Source organism: Neofelis nebulosa, chromosome 10, assembly GCF_028018385.1.
Source record: "Neofelis nebulosa isolate mNeoNeb1 chromosome 10, mNeoNeb1.pri, whole genome shotgun sequence".
Lineage (NCBI taxonomy): Eukaryota > Metazoa > Chordata > Mammalia > Carnivora > Felidae > Neofelis > Neofelis nebulosa.
Genome location: NC_080791.1, coordinates 88,891,999 through 88,910,175, shown reverse-complemented (window position 1 = coordinate 88,910,175; position 18,177 = coordinate 88,891,999). Strand labels below are relative to the sequence as shown.

At 39.7% G+C, this 18,177-nt stretch overlaps 1 protein-coding gene across 2 annotated transcripts in view; it reads right to left on the bottom strand.

Annotated features, from left to right (window-relative positions):
• Nucleotides 1-9,199: 9,199 nt before the first annotated feature.
• PDHX (pyruvate dehydrogenase complex component X) overlaps nt 9,200-18,177 on the bottom strand; it is a 72,819-nt gene continuing 63,841 nt past the window's right edge. Inside the window, exons 10-12 of one of the 2 annotated variants that reach the window (XM_058688612.1) lie at nt 15,758-15,822; nt 12,397-12,603; nt 9,200-11,183 (exon numbers count right to left, since the gene is read on the bottom strand). In XM_058688612.1, coding sequence (XP_058544595.1) covers nt 11,039-11,183; nt 12,397-12,603; nt 15,758-15,822 — 417 coding nt within the window. In that variant the 3' untranslated portion in view covers nt 9,200-11,038. Of the gene's footprint in view, nt 11,184-11,469; nt 12,604-15,757; nt 15,823-18,177 lie in introns of those variants that run through there. The other variant, XM_058688613.1, reaches the window with a different exon arrangement.

The following is an 18,177-nucleotide window of genomic DNA, read 5'->3' as shown; positions in this document are numbered from 1 at the left end:
CTGCTCTGCGCAGTGATCATCCCAGAAGCCTTCTGGAACACGCTCTCATTGCATAAGGTCATGAAATAAGGAATCTAGATGGTGGAGAACCGTGTAAATGGCACTCGGAGATGGGAAGAGACAGCGTGTGCAGAGACAGCAAGCCCCACGTGTGACATGTCAAATAAAGGGAGGTAGGGGAAGAGGGGGAAAATGTGGGAAAAAAAAAAAGAAAATTCGCTGGTTCTCTTCCATGAGAGTGTTGCTGCACGGAATCTTACACATTTCCACCCAGAAGCCAGGGTACCAAGAGATAGAGTAAATGGTCTCAGCCCACACGGCAAAGCAGTAGAAAATTAAGAAAACAAAGCACTGGGGTTTGCTTGCTTCTTTTTTCCAATCTCTGGTCTCCATGCCCAAAGCAGCCTTCCTGTCACATCGGGTTAAACATTCTCCCTTCGAAATCATGCCTTCGCAGAGCTGAAGGAGGCTTGTAAGTGGAAATGTCATTACTTTAATAAAAAAAAAAGGCTCATGTAATGTCCTAATCATCTCCTATTATTGTTCCGATCTGTAGCATGGCTCACGGTGCACTAATGCACTTAAGGCTCATCAGAGACCCGGGAAACTGCCCAGGAGAACAATCTGATGCCTAACGATCCCTGAAAAATTATTTTCATGTTTTTCCCTGGACACTGACTTTCTAAATTTTCCTTGAGAAATTATGGGCACAGCTAATTAATACATACCAGAATCTGATGAGTGAGCGGAACTTAGTTTATCTGGTTCCGTGAATACCAGCCTCCCCGCTCCACATCAACCCATGATTTTTCTCCCCCTCCCATAAATGTCTTACGAGGGATTTTTCAGGACTTTAGATTTTCACCAAAGCCGAGGTTCCTCAATGTTCATTAGTAAGTTCATTGGCCAGAATGTGTTACAGGGACAAAAAACAATTTCAAAAATGCTGGCGCAGTGACTCTCAGCATAGCAAAGAAGAAAAAGTTGTGTCGTTACTGTCCTCAAACGTACCCTATGTGCTCGTATGTGACCCCCTAGTTCCTCTCATTTGGGTCACATTTCCTATTTCACAAGTGGAAAAAGACCGATTCTGGATGCTGTACGATGAATGTAAGTTTCCTGTGTTTAATGCAATCGGTGTGTTTCTACAAGATATTAAAAAAAAAATTTACAAAATTTTTACACAAATAAGGATTTTTGTAAGCACCATTTAAAAACGATCTGAAGGGTATTTTCCAGGGACCTTTCTGTGGATCTTTCCAGAAAACAAAAGGCCCTTTGGAAAAGTATCCATCTCTACTGCGTGATTCTGGTTCTGATTTCCGGTTTTCGTGACCTAATCTCAAACACTGACGGAGGCCCCCATTCTCTTTCCTTTGCGGAGCCGGCTCCGCACCAACCCAAGAGCCAATCGAGCTTTGCTCTTCAGCTTTACCAAACGGTGACATTTGACACCGTGGACTACCAAAAATGAAAACTCCCCCGTGAGTCAGTAGCCACCCCCCAGCAAAAGATCTCACGGTTCCAACTAACGGGCCCACAGCCTTTCATATCCAGTTCTGCTTTTTCAGTGGTCTCTAAGAGTCGAATTTCTGGTTAGGAACTGAAAGATCGGGTTGGCCCTGACTTCCGTAGAACAGCAGTGGTGCTAGCTGCCAGAGCCCAGGGGTTTCAGGATCTCAAGCGCATCATCGCTTGCCCACCTGAGGCCCCCCACACTCACCTCTGCCCCGTGGGGTTCCAAAGGGACACCGTGTATGAGGGGAGAAAGGAGGCCAGGCGAGAAAGACAGCTTGTTAGTGGGACCCCGCTTCAAACTTGGGAGTAGTGGGTCCTGGGGGACTGGCGTGGACGATGAGCACTCTCGCCAAAGGAACGGTTCCTGAATCTCCTTGCCCATCGTAATCGCCTGGGGAGCTCTGGGTTTTGCAGCCCGGCCTCTCGCCTCAGACTGATCTCCAGGGGTAGGGCCCTGGATTCTGTATTTTAAAAGGCACATTGGCACGTGTCTCCCCCGTCCCCCAAGCCACGGGCATTAAGGAAGCACCGGTCGGAGTTGGAGGGTGAAAAGCCAGTGGTGCGCTGAGGCTGCCTCGCACCAGCTTGGGCAAGCGGTACCCGGCCTGTACCGCTGTACTGTTAAGGGAAGCAGATGGTTTCAGGAAATTTTGCAAGCCTTTGTTAAAAGTTGTTACAATAGCTTACTATTAAATAATTATCAAAACCCCAAATAATGCCCAGCACTCCTGACCTCCTTCTCATGTACTGTGATCTACGTGCGTGATGTCTTTCACATCTATTGTATCTGTACTAATGGCGCGAAATTTATCTAACGGTGCGCGGGCCACGTGCCTCTTCCCAACTCTGTATTCAGTGGCATCACATTGGTAGCCTGAGGTCAGAGCATTGATACAATAGGCAAAAGCTAAAAATCAGGGCTTGGCTTATTGTTGATTATCTCCAGGCTTAAGAAAGTGCCGGAAAAGTGTAAATAATGCAGATGAAACTTAAAAATACGTCGCATCGATAGCTTGTATGTTGTGAATGGCACAAAATTTGAGGAAATGTGCTTCCAGTATGTGAAAATGATCTGATTTCAGTAAATAAGTGACTCTCTTCATTGACAAATAAGCGAATTTCCAACATATGTCTTTGTTGGTTTAACTTCCATCTTACTCTCTCGTGTGAAGTAAAATACCAACCAACATTCGTGCTGGGAATCCTACTTATTCATCAACTGCAACCATAGTTTGGCTACCGATAGAAGAGTTCCATAAAATCAATGAATGCATTCTGTGAGAATCAATGAGCTCCATAAAATTGACAAGAGTGCTGTATGTTCTAGTACTATTTGTGAATTGTATATTGTATTGCATTGTATTATTAATGTATTTATACACTATTGTATTTTATAGCATATCTTTTTCAACTTGTTATTTATATATTTTATTATTTATTAGTAACATTTATAACAGACTTACATTTGGTTATAGGCACCTATACATTCCCCCCACAGAGAGCCAGTTGTTAAACATTTACCAGCAGGCCACTGCCTAAGCCAAGAACAAAAACAGGTTGAACAGCTTCCTTGGCTTCTATCCTATAGGTCCACACCCTTATCTCAGCCATTAAGTTTGCCATTCTCCTGTCAAGAAAAATACAAAGAATTGTACAAGAACGTGAATCAAAGGGAAAAGAGATTTTCCTAAAGACCCGAAGCAGATAATTTAATCTGCCTAATCCAGCCCTTTCTAAGAAGGTTGCCTTCCAAGCAGGGACAGCTTTGGGCTGATCCGACCACACCTGCCATGTGGAAAGAAAGAAAGAACCCTAACAGATGGCAGTTTGGCCACCACTGCCCAATAAATATCCTCCTGCCTGAATCCACATCACATGGTTCCTGGGAGCAGAGAAGAGGGGAATATGAAAGTGTTGAAGTAGGAAACAAAAGGAGTTTGAATCTTCCTGTCAAATCTGGTACATGTTTGGGGTACCTAACAAAAAGACCAGTAAGGATTTCCACTTTTCACCCAGCAGAGTACCCACGCACACCATGGCTTCTTACATGTTTATTTTTAAATTGTCGTTGCTTGTGATTTAAAGAATGTCTGTCTAAAGGTGACATAAAATGCAGTTACGAAACCAAGATGTACAGAAATGTTAAAAATTCTGTTACTTCCTAGTTTTGTTTGGTAACTTTAGGCCAATAGCCAACACCGACCACTAAGGAGTTTACTTTCGTGCTGGAAAAATAGATTGCAATGAAACTTTAACGTTTTCTTAAAAAGAAAAAGAAAAAGAAAAAGAAAAAAAGCCTGTCCTGTCTCTAATCAAGTCAAATTAGTGACTGTCCATGTTAACCCTGAGTCCCTGTCTAGGTGCCTATTTAATGCCATGAATATTTTTCCATTTGTGTCTTATTCCTCCCACCTCATCTTCTCTTTAATGATTTTTCTCTTAAAAAGCGAAGGAGGCAAAAGTCCACCAAATATCTGTTATTATCTGAGTATCGTGAGCTAGAAACCTTTTCTAAAGAGTCATCCTCCATTTACAGAGACTGTAGTCTTTCAATTATGAAAAAAAAAACCACACACACAAATTGATGCAGATAAGGAGGCTTCATCATTCAAAAGGCAAGTTGCTTTGGAATGTCTTATATAAGGTATTGCAAACATAAACACACAAGACTTCCTTGACCTTCAAGTAAGAGAGGATTCTGCTACCAGCCGAAAATGTTCATATATCTACCCACCATATACGGGAAATTGGCCACAGAACTCATCTTATGGAAAGCGTAATGTTATGGGTTAGTCTTGATAAATGGTAACATTCTTACTTGATCAGTATGTTCTTGAAACCTAGGCACAGAACTGCTCCAACAAGATTCCCCAGGCCCTTAAAAAAGGAAGTGTTTGGTGAAGGTCAGACTGACACATCAGGGGATTGGGAAGGGGGGAAGACGGGAGAGACCCAGTCTGGAATCCTACCAGGTATGAGTCTTATGTTCTATATTTTGAATTAATAGCTGTGATGGTGATAGAGGATGAGGGGTGAAGTGATAATGCTTCAAACAAAAACATATCCAAGAAACTTGCAAAACAATCCGGGAAAAATCAAGATGTCTCTACATACCTGTTATCAGTAACTTATCTGGTATCTGCACAGAAAGAACATATACTTTCAAGCACAAAGACATTTACTATGCTTCTTAAAAAAATTATTAGACACTTCTTTTTCCATAACTTGTTATCTCAGACAAAAATTAAAGAACTCTGGTCATCACCCAAAAATTTGCCCTGTAAATAAGGTCAAGGTGTCTTCCTGTCTGACCCTCAATTTTTAAACCACATCAACTACCACCCCCTTCAGGAATCAGAAGATTAAAGGAACACGTCACTCATTAATATAAAAGACTAGAGGACAATAAATGTCATATTACTGTGGCTTTAGCAAGACTCATTTCTATGATATTCCTGTAGGAGGTGCTACTGAGTTCAACAAGCTGTTAACACTATATTAACCAGAGAGGCATTTCCTCAACTCATGTCTTTTTCATGTGCTAAGCTCCAGAATTTCCTAACAGATTGGCATTTTTGAAAAGAGAAATCTTTTGTGAGGTTCTGGGGCCAGCCTGCCTATCTTGATTCTTGTCCTACTTGCTAGCTGTGGGATCTCAGACAAGCGAAGTTCCGATCACACCAATACCTATCCTGGGGGCTTGTGAGGATTTAATGAGTTAATAATACATATAGAGCATTCAGAAGAATGTTTGGAACACATTACATTATTCAATTAGTATTATTATATTTTCATGGTCAGCGTATGTGTAGTTTGAAGAAAAGAAAAGCTCTGCACCTACTTATCAAGAACTAAGAACTAGAAAAATCATATTGAATATCTGCCTGGAAAATGAAAGTCCTGTAGAGGACTGCCCAAGTAAAAGAATATTTTGCGCTTAATGTATGTTTATGCATTTTATCAGTTTTTCCATTTTTAAAACAATTTTAAGAAGTGATTTCTTCCAATATTTCCCAACATTGGGAAGACTCCTTGAGGAAATGAGGAAACACATATAAAAGCCCTATCCCCCAATGACTATGGAGTTTCCATTTTGCTCAATTCACAGGCTCATGTACTCTCAGCTCAAAGGAATCATGGCTTCTGAAAAAAGGGACCAAACTGAAATTTTTAGAAGGAGGATTAGGGTCTACTTTCAGGAACAGATAGATCTATAAAACTTACCATATAGTTTCATTCTTCTCAAGTTGCATCAAAGCATTAAAAGTAGAATACCTGGAAACTTACATTCTGATTAGATTTCATTAACAAGTTGAGATAAAATACATTGTTATTAATGTATCAATAATGAACAGATGATTTGGTGTCAAAATGAAACGCCCACAGATTGCATAATGTATTAAGTAAAGAAATCAAGTTAACTGGAAGGGCTGCATGGTGCTAAGTGGGTGAATGAAGTTGGTCTCCGAACCTACTAAGCTGATATTTAGCATTAAAGATACTGAGTGCTCAAAATAGAACTTGATTTTCACTTGCTCCTATAGTTTTGCTTAGTTAGCTGGAGAGCCCAAAGATGATCACGACTCTGAAAATAAATTTAACAGATGGTCCCTTGAGATGTGAAACAAGGGCGTGAAGATACCCAAAGAAGTATCTGTCCTGGCAGATGACTTACTCCATTAACAGAATGCATCTGCGCACACAAGGCATCTTCAAAAAAGCAGAGGCTGGGGAAGAGGTTAGGGAGTAGAGGTATTATTAAAATGTGTTTCAATTAAACAGGGCACGAGCGCTTATTCCTAAACGAACGTGACTTTCTTTAGGCACGATGACCTTGGCAAGAACATTTTCTTACAGGTAACAGGGTGTAAAGCTTTCTCTGCCCATGCACCTTTCCTTCCAACTCAGTTTCTAAGCACTGTTGGCGTTTAAGTTACTAGTGGTATGCACGGGTACTGAGTCAAGGTTAAAAAAGATGGACTGCTGGTACTTGTACATTAGGTGTGTATAAGGTGTTAAATATTTGGCTACTGAAATTAGAGAAGCCAGAACCAAAAGGGAGGTGGTTAAAACCAGTGAAAACCTGCTTCAAATGTTATCTCCTCTAGGAAGCCTACCTCTCGACCCAGGCCCAGGCACATACTTTGATTACAGAAGTTGCTGAATTGCGTATCACTCCTCTGGAGTTTGCGCTGAGTGAGGGCAAGGGCCATTAGCTATGAATCCGCAGTGCTGATGCACAGGAGATGCTCACCACTGTCGAACGAATACTCTATTTCACATTTTACTTTCGTTTCACACTTTAATGAACGTCCCACCTAGGAAATACGGGAAATTATTTGAGATGAAGTGACCATATTTTCGATAGGTTTTTCCCCACAAAGCAGGTCTAATGTAGACTGCTATGCTTTTCTACGATTTCTTATTATTTGGTGTTATTCCAAATAATGACATCATACTTTACTCCCCAGCCTTCCTGGCTGGGCTTATTGTGCCAGTTACTGATTTATTGTCTCTGAACTTGAATTTTACCCTTTAATGCCTGTTGTAAAATAATGAATGCAATTCTCTGAAGCATTTCTTAGGAAACGTACAGCAAGAACGATCTGTTAAGCTCTCTCGGAAGGCGCGTGACGGAATAAGCAGGTGTCTTCGTTCTTGCCATATGTCCGGAATGGCCCTCCTAACGCTATGTCCCCATGGCCCTCTCAGGGTAGGTACCGTGTGCTCCAGGCCTCCCATCCACCGGGGCACCCTGAGCCCTTTCAAGTGCACCAGCCCAGTGGCTGAGGCTCACCTGTGCCCTGGAGAGCTGCTTCCTGTTTCCCGTGGTGAATGTGGACAGACCTGGCCTCAACGACCCAATGACCTCTGCCAGACGGTGAACCGCAACCAGTGGTCCCTGACTAATAAAGTCAATATACAAGATTAGACCCTGACTGATACTGGTTGTCCACACAGAAGTCTGGAGCCTCCAAAGGAAAAATTGGGAGTCACTACTTTTGCTTCTGAACTTGGACCAGATTCTCAGGTATTTGTTAAGTGTGAAATATGTCATATTTTTATCCATAGAGAAACTAAGCCCCTAGTTTAAGTTGATATTTTCCCAAGCCTTCCATTCAGAGGGAGCAGTTATATTACTTACAGTCAGCATTTCAAGTTAACAGGGGGTGTCCATAATGCAAACAAAAATCCCTCAGCATTCTCTGCACGCAATTACCCGAAAGACACAAAGAGAACCATTACAGAAAAAAATATGAACTGATTTAAGAGTGGCCATGTAGCAAACACATCAGTGTTACTACTGAGGAACAGGCCCCTCAGTTACTCCCAGGGGAAGGTGCGGTGTGCTAATACCCAACGATCTCAGCAACGGTACCACCTGCACTGTGGCGAGCTTGAAGTTGGGTGCCGCACGGATCCGGGTTCAAATCCCAGTTGCGATACCTGAACCATGCGCCACTGGGCAAATTACATAATCTCTTGAGTTTCATTACCCTCCTTTGCAATGATGATGTTAAAATGAGCTAGACCCGCTTTATAGAATTGAGATTAAACAAGACTAGCAACCGCCACCGCCACGGTTAATTTTCCCTCCTGTTTCCTCATTTTTCATAGGTAAGCACATTGAGGCACAGAAAAATAAGTTTTTACCAAGAGCACAATATAGATAAAGCTAAACCCAGGCGAAAATACTCTTGATTTAATACTTGGAGCACAAAGTACGTACTAAAGAGCAGTAGTTCTGTCGAGAAGGACAGTAACTTATTGAGTCTCTCCTATAGTTAGTTCCCTGACAAATGCCATTCTTTACCAAACGGGCTGTTGATGAGCCACTGGAAAGAAGCAGGATAAGTGCAATTTATATGATTATCATTTTGACAACTTACGTGTAATACTTTATGCTTTATCAAGTGCTTGACTAATAGAATATCTCATTTGATCACAACAGCCTCATCTTTAAAAGATCTATTTTGGGGCGCCCGGGTGGCTCAGTCGGTTAAGCGTCCGACTTCGGCTCAGGTCACGATCTCGCGGTATGTGAGTTCGAGCCCCACATCGGGCTCTGGGCTGACTGCTCAGAGCCTGGAGCCCGTTTCAGATTCTGTGTCTCCCTCTCTCTCTGACCCTCCCCCGTTCATGCTCTGTCTCTCTCTATCTCAAAAATAAAATAAATGTTAAAAAAAAAAAATTATAAAAAAAAAAAAAGATCTATTTTTAAGTGGTGGGGTAATAAAGAATTTCACAACCGAAGGAATTTCAGAAAACGTAAATCGTTTTGGTGTGAATAAAGGCAAATCATGACTAATTAATGACTTTGTGAATAATTTCTCAACTTTGAATAAAAGCCCGTTTCCTTTCATTGTATCTATCATGTGCAGTAGAGGTTAGGTGAGAGGTTTAAAAGTATCTGCTTCCCTAGGAAGAAAAGGCTGCTCGAACTTGTTGCAAAAAATACAGATGAGTGATAAAATGTGAAGGTAAGCTTTTCATAGATCAAAAAAAATAAAAGACTGCTACTAACAGAGGCTAATCATTTTTCCAAACACATATTTATGCCTTATAATTTCATTCAATATTACAAGTCTAGACAAACCACACCTTTCCTCCAACCCAGCACCTGTCCCCATCTGCTGCAACCAATGGAAACACTAGGAAGTAAAATTTAAAAGTCCACAAAACTATTTAACATTATTTTATTGGAAGACTGCTGCTTTTTCCATTTACAGAAAGCTTAAATGTCTTCTGAAATATATCATTTGCTGTACATGACTTAATTTTTTGGATGCCGGTGATGTGGGCCGAGGAGGACTGTGTTTTGGACCGGGAAATTACATTACTGTTGCTGCATCATCTGACTGCACACGCCCACTCCGAATATTTGTAATACACCGCAACAAATGAACATGTACACTATTCTTCACCTCCCCCGCTTCTTTAACGTCCCCTGACCTAGTGCAGAGTCTAGTTAACTCACTCTTTCGTTAAGGCAAAAGCTTCCAGATGGTTCCTGCCGACTGCTGTCCTCTCCTCATTTTGGCCTGCCTTGCATATCATGGCCAGCCTAACCTTACAGCAATTCTACGCCATTACTTCTGGTGACTGAAAAATCAACAGAAGTTTCTCATGAATAAGGCCGTATCTAAATTAACAGTTAATTGTTACCTGCAACATATTTGGTTCTTTTACTTCTTCACGTCACCTGAGACAAAGTCCGTCATGATGCAGTTGTGTGATGAGGCTACGTTTCCCTTGAACACGAAGATCTAAATGCCATTTTACTTTTTCTTCCACACTCTAAATATAATCCATTAACTCACAGCACCCCCTATCTTTCAATTAAAAGGTTAGAAAACTAGGCTTGCTTTTAACAGAATGTCTGAATGGCTGGCCTGTACGATTTAGCATGAAATTAAATCCGAAACGCAAAGAAGACGAAAAAAAAATCTAAAAATAAAAGTTCCATTTGACATTACACATAAGATAGCTGCACTAGCACATATAAATCGCTTAGTATTGTTGCAAACAAAGGAGGTGGGCCAGCAATATATTGATGCCACAAAATAGTGAACAAACTCTGTAAGGGTCACCTGGAAATTGCAAGGGGAGAAGCAGGGCCATTTGATTTATAAACAGTCATTGATATTTCTTTTCATGCCCAAGTGTTAAAAGAAATGTGTGCTGCCTTTTCCTTAGAAGTCTTCCCAACATTTTACTCATTTTCCCTGTTTAAATGAGGAAAAAGATGACCAGATATCAAATTTAATTTTTATATCCTCTCAGTGTGATACCTCTCAGTACTACAAAAACGAGTATCTATTACACACATACAATAAGATATAAATAATACATATAAAAAGAAATAAACATATATACATACATATATATATATACACACATACACATATATATATATGTATCTATAAAAACTGGAGGACGGAGCCTGCCCAAACAGCATAGAGCTCATTCTCTAGAATAACCCAAACCGCGTTACTCAGATCAGCGCTACGGCCAATTTCCTTACATAATCAGTGTAAGTATTAGAGAAAACGCTTCTAGTCGGAATGAATTTGTACCAAAAGCTGCGAGGTGAACCCATGAAAAATCAAAATGCCTCAAGCGTACACGGTATTTCTGCTGTGCAGTTCCCGACTTTCCAAGGCAGGCAGTGGTGGCTACGAGCGCCCAGCTCCCTGCCGGGGAAACAGGTGCATTACCATGTACGCATGTCCGTCTATGGAAAACAGAGCTCCACGCCAGTGCTTATGGCTGTCTCAAGTTCTGTTCCTCAGATATAAAAATTAAGAGAAAACAAATAATTTCAGTTAAAACTGAGAGTAACATAACTTGCAAGAGGTACTCTGAAAAGAGCATTTGGGGACAATTTTTAGTGTAACTGTTAATATGACAAAGGTTTTTAAGACTGCCTTGAAAAACACAGTTTGTAAAGAGTAATTGGATTAAGCATATTCTTAACAGCTGATACACTGGGGCTCCGATGGTTTTAGAAGCTCTTCGGTTAGAGCGTAGGCAGTGTGCTGTCAAACCACGTGGTCTGCTTTCTGGGGATTCCGGGTAGCAGACACCAACACAAGCCTTTCTGTGACTGGGTATTTAAATCAGCACCCAATTTCAGGCCAGTTGACGTGCCGATCGTGGTAAAGCTGTTAAAAGAGAGAAACAGGCTCTTCTAACTTTTACAATAATTAGTGAAAAGTTCATACTATTGATGGAATAAGAAGGAGAGTTCCTGCCGACTTCATAAAATTTCCCTTCTACTCTCTTTCAAAGTTTTACATTCCACATCCGTTGTTTTCCTAATGTTAGATCAAGTTTAAATTCTTCCTTTCCTCTTGTAGACTTCCTTATAAGCTGTCCCAGGCAAACTACTAACCAACTTCAAGGATTTGCTAAACCTCTGTGTCCTGACATTTAAAATACAATAGAAGCTTTTGTATTTTCTCACATTTTATTGCACAATACAAACTTGATTCAAATGCACTAAAAAACCAACATTTTGTGTTTAAGTTAACACTAATTCAAAATGTTTGGTAGGAAATAGCATAATTTATTGTAATATATTCCAACTTAATATGAAGGTGAGCAGTTTATTTCAGAAAGTTTAGATATTTTAACTATAGTTTATTACTGAAACAAATGTTTTGGTCTCTCTCTCTTATTTTTGACTTTTTAATTCTTCCTCTTTGTAAGTTCACAGTGTCACAGAAGTGAAAAATAAGACTGATAGAAACCACTCTAAAACCTATGGCTTTATATACATAAAAAATTCAATAATGTTGCCACAACCCCTAATACAATGTGATCCTTATTTACTTACTATTATCCAGAATACACTTCTGTACATATTAAATTGTTCAAGTATATCTAGAGCAGTGCTTATGAAAAGTGAGGTCCCACTGCTTAAATTAACGGGCTTCTCTTTGACGCTCACTTCTAATTTCGACATAATTAGTTCTAACAATTTTTCCCATTTTACAATTTATCATACATTCTCAAATAGTCTAAAACGCTCACATGAGCCAAACAATTTAATTTACATTTCACTTTAGAACAGCACCAGAGGTTAAAAATGAATCTGATGAACCAAATGTTCTCTTTCTTTTACTAGTTATGGGTTATTTATTTCTGTAACATTAAACTCAAGCTGAAAATGAGGACAACTCGGAGGACAAACTCGTTCACCCTAAATAAATAAACAACTCATCCACTTCGCGCTTGTATACCTAACTGCTTTCTTACAGCGTAGGTTCTAGTACCAGCTACTCAACTAACTAAGCCAGAGACCAACTTCTCATGTTGGAGGGCTAGGCCAATCGGATGGGGTTCTCCAGGTTTGCTTTAAAACTTTCAAGAAACCTGGTAGCCAGTTCGTCGTCCACCACCCGGCTGTCACTTGACATGGTGACCGTTATGAGCTGGTGCCGCTGCAGTTGGGCATTCCCCTCTTTGTCCTGCGTGAGCTTGAGCACAGGCCGGAATCTCCCGACGGCCAGAATGCAGGCCTGAGGAGGGTTGATCACTGCAGTAAACTCGTCGATGCCAAACATGCCCAAGTTGGAAATACTAGGGGAGAACAGAACACTCTGAACGTGGCGCGTCCTCAGTCAAAGAACCCTTTCCCGGAAGCCTACGTTTTTCCTTCACTAAAAAACTGATACAGAACCTAATACCAAGTTATCCAAAGACCAAAGACAAAGACAAACATACCATTCGCAACAGTATCAAAAAACAAGTACAGACACACATATACATAGTATGTCTAGTATAACATTCACTCTGCATTGAACTGGAAGACCTCGGCAGTAGAATATGACAAGAAAAAGAAACGATACGGTACGAGAAGGACTGGAAAAAAGAAAGAAAACAGTCACGGGACGCCTGGGTGGCTCAGTCAGTTAAGCGTCTGACTCTTGGTTTCAGCTCAGGTCATGAGCTCACGGTGTGCGGGATCGAGCCCCACATTGGGCTCTGTGCTGGCAGCATAGAGACTGCTTGAGATTCTCCCTCTCCCTCTCTCTCTGCCCCTCACTCACTCACACACTCTCTCTCTTTCAAAATAAACTTAAAAAAAAACCCAGAAAAAACAAGAAAATAGTCATTATTCATAGATGAATTGACTGTGTACACAGAAAATCTAAGACTCTACAGATAAAATAGTAGGATACGTAAGTGAATTTAGCTAAGTCACCAGATAAAAAGGCCAATGTAAAACTTCATTTTATATCCATATACAGGTTGCTGTAGTTAAAAATGGAATTTAAAAACAATACCATTTACAACAGTAGCAAAAAATAAATAAAAGAAATACATCTAATCAGACCTCTATGTAGAAGATTATAAAACAGAACTGAATGAAACCAAAGAACTGAATAAACAACGGTGTATACCATGTCCACTGCCTGGAAGATTCAATACTGTAAAGATGTTAATTCTTCTCACACTGATTAAAAGACTGAATACAATCCCAATCAAAACCCCAGCAAGGTTTGCATCTATGTGTCTGTATATGAAAAGTGGTAAGTTGATTCTGAAATGTATTTGCAAATATAAAGAGCCAAGAAAGACAGTTTTAAGGGTGAACAAAATTAAAGACCTCCCTTACCAGGTATCAAAGGTTACACCTTGGTGATACCGAGCAAAAGGGATGAACACACAGGCCAACTGAAGAGACAACACAGAACAGACCAAACACACACATGATCACTTTTTCAGTGCTATGGAGAAGGAGTCAGCTCTTCAATAGGTGATGTTGGGTCAATGTAATTAATATCCATAGGGGTGGGGGTACAGAATCTTGACCTTTATCTTCGTACCATATACAAAATCCAATTTTAGATGGATTGTGATCTACATGTGAAAAGTTGTAAAACTTCTAGAAAATAACATAGAAAAATAACTTCATAATTCTGGGAGAGGCAAGAATTCTAAATAGAAAACAAATAGTACAAGCTGTAAAAACAAACAAAAAAAAAACCCCTAAAAAATAGAATTTCATTAAAATTCACAACTTGTGTTCATTAAAAATCCATGAAGAAAGTTCCAAAGGCAAGGGACACAGTGGGAAAGGATACGTGAAATAATATGTATCCTATAAAGAACTGTGTATCTGGAGCTAAGAGCCTTCCACATACCATTTTTAAAAATGGACATAAGATATCAACAGGTACTTTATCTGGTAAGTTACCAGATACCCTAAAGGCTGAAGGATAATGAAAATAGTATTCAATAGCATTAATTTGCCTGACCCCAAAGAGTACCACTACATACCTTAAGAATTGTTACAATTTAAAACCTAACGTTACTAAGCGTTGGTGAGACTATGAAGCAACGAGAATTCTCATGCGCTGTTACTGGAAGTATAAATTTGTATGACCGTTTTGGAAAACTGGCAGTATCCATTAAAGCTTTTAATTCAGGAGTTCCACTTTCAGGTCTATACAACAAATATATTCACCGTAAGACACCGATGAGAATGTTCACGGCACCGTTATTGGTAACAGCACCAAACTGTAAAAAACAACATATGCCCAAGAGTAAAAGCAGACACTGGCGTATTTAGACGATATGCTACAAAATACTATACACTGCAAAAATAAATAACTACTTCACATGGCAACATGGTAATCTCACAGACATTAATGTTGAGTGAAAGAAGTCAGACACTAAGGGATATATATTATTTACATAAAGACCAAAGGTAGCAAAACAAATCTGTGGTGATAATTTTCGGAAAGGTGGTTACCTTTGCCAGGGGGATAATTAGGAAGGGGTAAAGGGAAGCTTCTGGGATGCTGGTAACAGTCTATAACTTGCTTTGGTCGGTTACACTGAAACCTGTGTTCTTCCATTTTTTGAAACATTCACGCTACACTCAGTGTGCTACATACACTGTATGAAGGGGACACTTAAAAACAGAGCTGATAATACCTAAAGAATCCAAATGTTAATATTTTCCCCTGAAGTATCTTAAAATAAAAGAGCGCAAGTAGAAAACAAAAGTAGAAGTTTATAAATGTATTATATTTATAATATATTTCTTAATGTTTATTTATTTTTGAGAAACAGAGAGAGCATGAGCAGGGGAGGAGCAGAGAGAGAGGGAGACACAGAATCCGAAGCAGGCTCCAGGCCCTGAGCTGTCAGCACAGAGCCCGACGCGGGGCTTGAACCCACTTACTGTGTGATCATGACCTGGGCCAAAGTTGGACGCTTAACCAACTGAGCCACTCAGGTGCCCCTATAAATATACTTTTTTAAAGCTTCAGAACCTGCATGTCATTCTGAGAGCACACGAACACGTTAACTAGCTAATACTAGCAGGCTCCTACCAGCCTCGATATTTCGCTTACAGTAAAACATAGATGAAAAGGACGGACTTCTAGATCTGGTCGTCTGGTTTTGCTTGTTTGTTTTTAATTTTTTTAATGTTTATTTATTTTTGAGAGAGAGAGAGAGAGCGAGAGAGAGAGAGAGAGAGAGAGAGAGAGCACGCGCGCGCGCGCAAGTGGGGGAGGGGCAGAGAGAGAGAGAGGCAGACACAGAATCCTAAGCAGGCTTCAGGCTCCGAGCTGTCAGCACAGAGCCCGACGCGGGGCTGGAACCCACAAACTATGAGATTGTGACCTGAGCTAAAGTCAAATGCCCAACCGACTGAGCCACCCAGGTACCCCATGGTCGTCTGTCTGACGCTACTGATAATTCAGAGTTTAAATTTTACCTAAAAGATCCGCCTTGGTATTCTTCAGGTAACAGTTTTCCATCTCTCGCTTTCTTTGATAGAGCCTGAGAAAGAAAAATACACGTTGAGCACGACAACCAGCACCATGTTATGCAGCTGATTTTGCCCCTTGTAATACTTGTCTGGGGTACACACTCATCGCTGATGTGCCCTCACTGACTCTATAAGGCATATATATATATATATATATATATATATATATATATATATACACACACACACACATACACACATCGTTTTCTCTAATACAATTAAAAAATGAACAAGTTAGAGCACAGATCATCTACGAGGCTAAATATGTGAACTGAAACTCTACAAAAATTACTTCCCTTTAAAAATTCTTCCAGTATTAGAATTACCCCATATACCATAACTATGCAGCATGTTTTCTATAGATACAATGAAATTATTCTGCCTATAAAGATTTTTTTGTGAGACAAAGTATTAGAAGAAGCCATTCTTGTCGACCCAGTAGCTTTTAAATAAATTGTCTAATGACAACCATCACACAACCAACATATTAGTTTTCATCTTTCAATGCTTCCTTCTTTTTTATAAAACTGAAACATACACATCATATCTATCACTTCAGACAGCTGCAAAAAAAGCGCAGAATTGTATATTTCACTCTCAATATTATAAGCATCTTCTGTGTTGTTAGTCTTTATAAATGATTTTTAAATGTCTGCTTAACATTCTAAAGACTACATCTGCCACAATTCAGTCATGCCCCCAGTGTTTTAATTCGGTCCACTGGTTTCAATTACTTCATAAAAATCTTCAGAGGTGCAATTACAAAGCTCTAGGACATACACATTTTTTGGGTTCTTGATCTACAGCTGAAGCAATTCCTGAATGAGCTAGTCCAATTTACACCTGCCACGAGGACTGTAAGAATATATTAATTTCATACCACTCTCAGCAAAATTGATTTCTAAAAACTGACAGAGGAAAAGACAGATGACACTCTGAGAATGACGTTAAGAAAAGTAGTTCAGGGGCGCCCGGATGGCTAAATCTGGCTGAGCATCCAACTCTCGATTTTGGCTCAGGTCATGATCTCAAGGTGTGTGGGTTCGAGCCCTGTGTCGGGCTCTGTGTTGACAGACAAACCTGTTTGGGATTCTTTCTCTCCCCCTCTCTGCCCCTCCCGTTCTTTTTCTTTCTCTCAAAATAAACATTAAAAAAAAGGAAGTCGTTAAATATTCCTTGACTTGCGCTTGCAATTGACTACCCTCGTGTTAATTTTTTGTTTTAATGCTTTAAAGACAAAGAAATGGAGGTTGAGTCATTACGTATGAAAAATTAATAAGGAACTAATTCAGGAGGGGAAGAAAGAGAAAAATGAAGCCACTGTCACCTGGGGAGGTAAAATAAATCTGAGGCTTACTAAATTTTCTGTACTATAGAGCTAACATAGTCACCATGGATGATTTAATTTTTGAAAAATAAAATTCTTTAAAAGTCTAAAAATGATCTCAACATATCACTGTGACTTACAACTGAATTGACTACATATTTATCGATACTAGTTGGATACAGTTATTTACAAAACTACTTGGATCCAAAATGAAAACTGAAAAGATGAACTTAGACTTGTATGGTCCTTGGACTATCAGAAATATCAGAAATAGGACAATCTACAAATGTGTTTTTTCTGCCTTAAGCGATGTAGCTGTTCACATGATTTAAACAGGCATGTATCATGAACTTTGAAAGGTATCGACTGATTGATTGAAAGGCAGTTCTTTAAAGGCAGATGATCACAACAATCCTGATGAATTACTAGGCTAAAACAAATAAAACACATGTTCATTTTAAAAACTGGACTGCAAGTCCACATAATACACTTAAAAAAAACATCTCTCTGTAGACTGTAAACATATCAGCAGGATACTCCTATCAATGAACGCTAAAAGCCTGGCATAAGAATAATTCTGAGGAGCATCACTGGTTTTACAAATTCCTAATTCTCACTGGATTTCCCAGCAATGTAAACTTAAAATCAAAACACATGTTACCTGAAGCCTCGTGCCGAAAGGATGTAATACAAGATGACTAGGAAATATTTCTAAAATACGTCACATTCCTTACTAACTCATTTAAAAAACATACCGGGTACATCGAGGAAAACTTTGCCTCTGTCTTTTAAAATGTTATAACTAATGAAGCATGGGATCTAAGGCTTGTTACTATATTACTTTATTTAGGGAATAAAAACTTGAACTTAGCTAAGGCATGCCTTTAGCACCACACAATGACATCCTTAAGGTTCGTGAGGGTCAAGAAGTAAAAACTTAGTGCAGGTATTAACCTGGTCCACAGATGGAGCTCCAGAGACCCGCAAACTCCTTGAAAAGTTCATTTCAATACAAGTTTTTATCGAAAATTAAACAAAT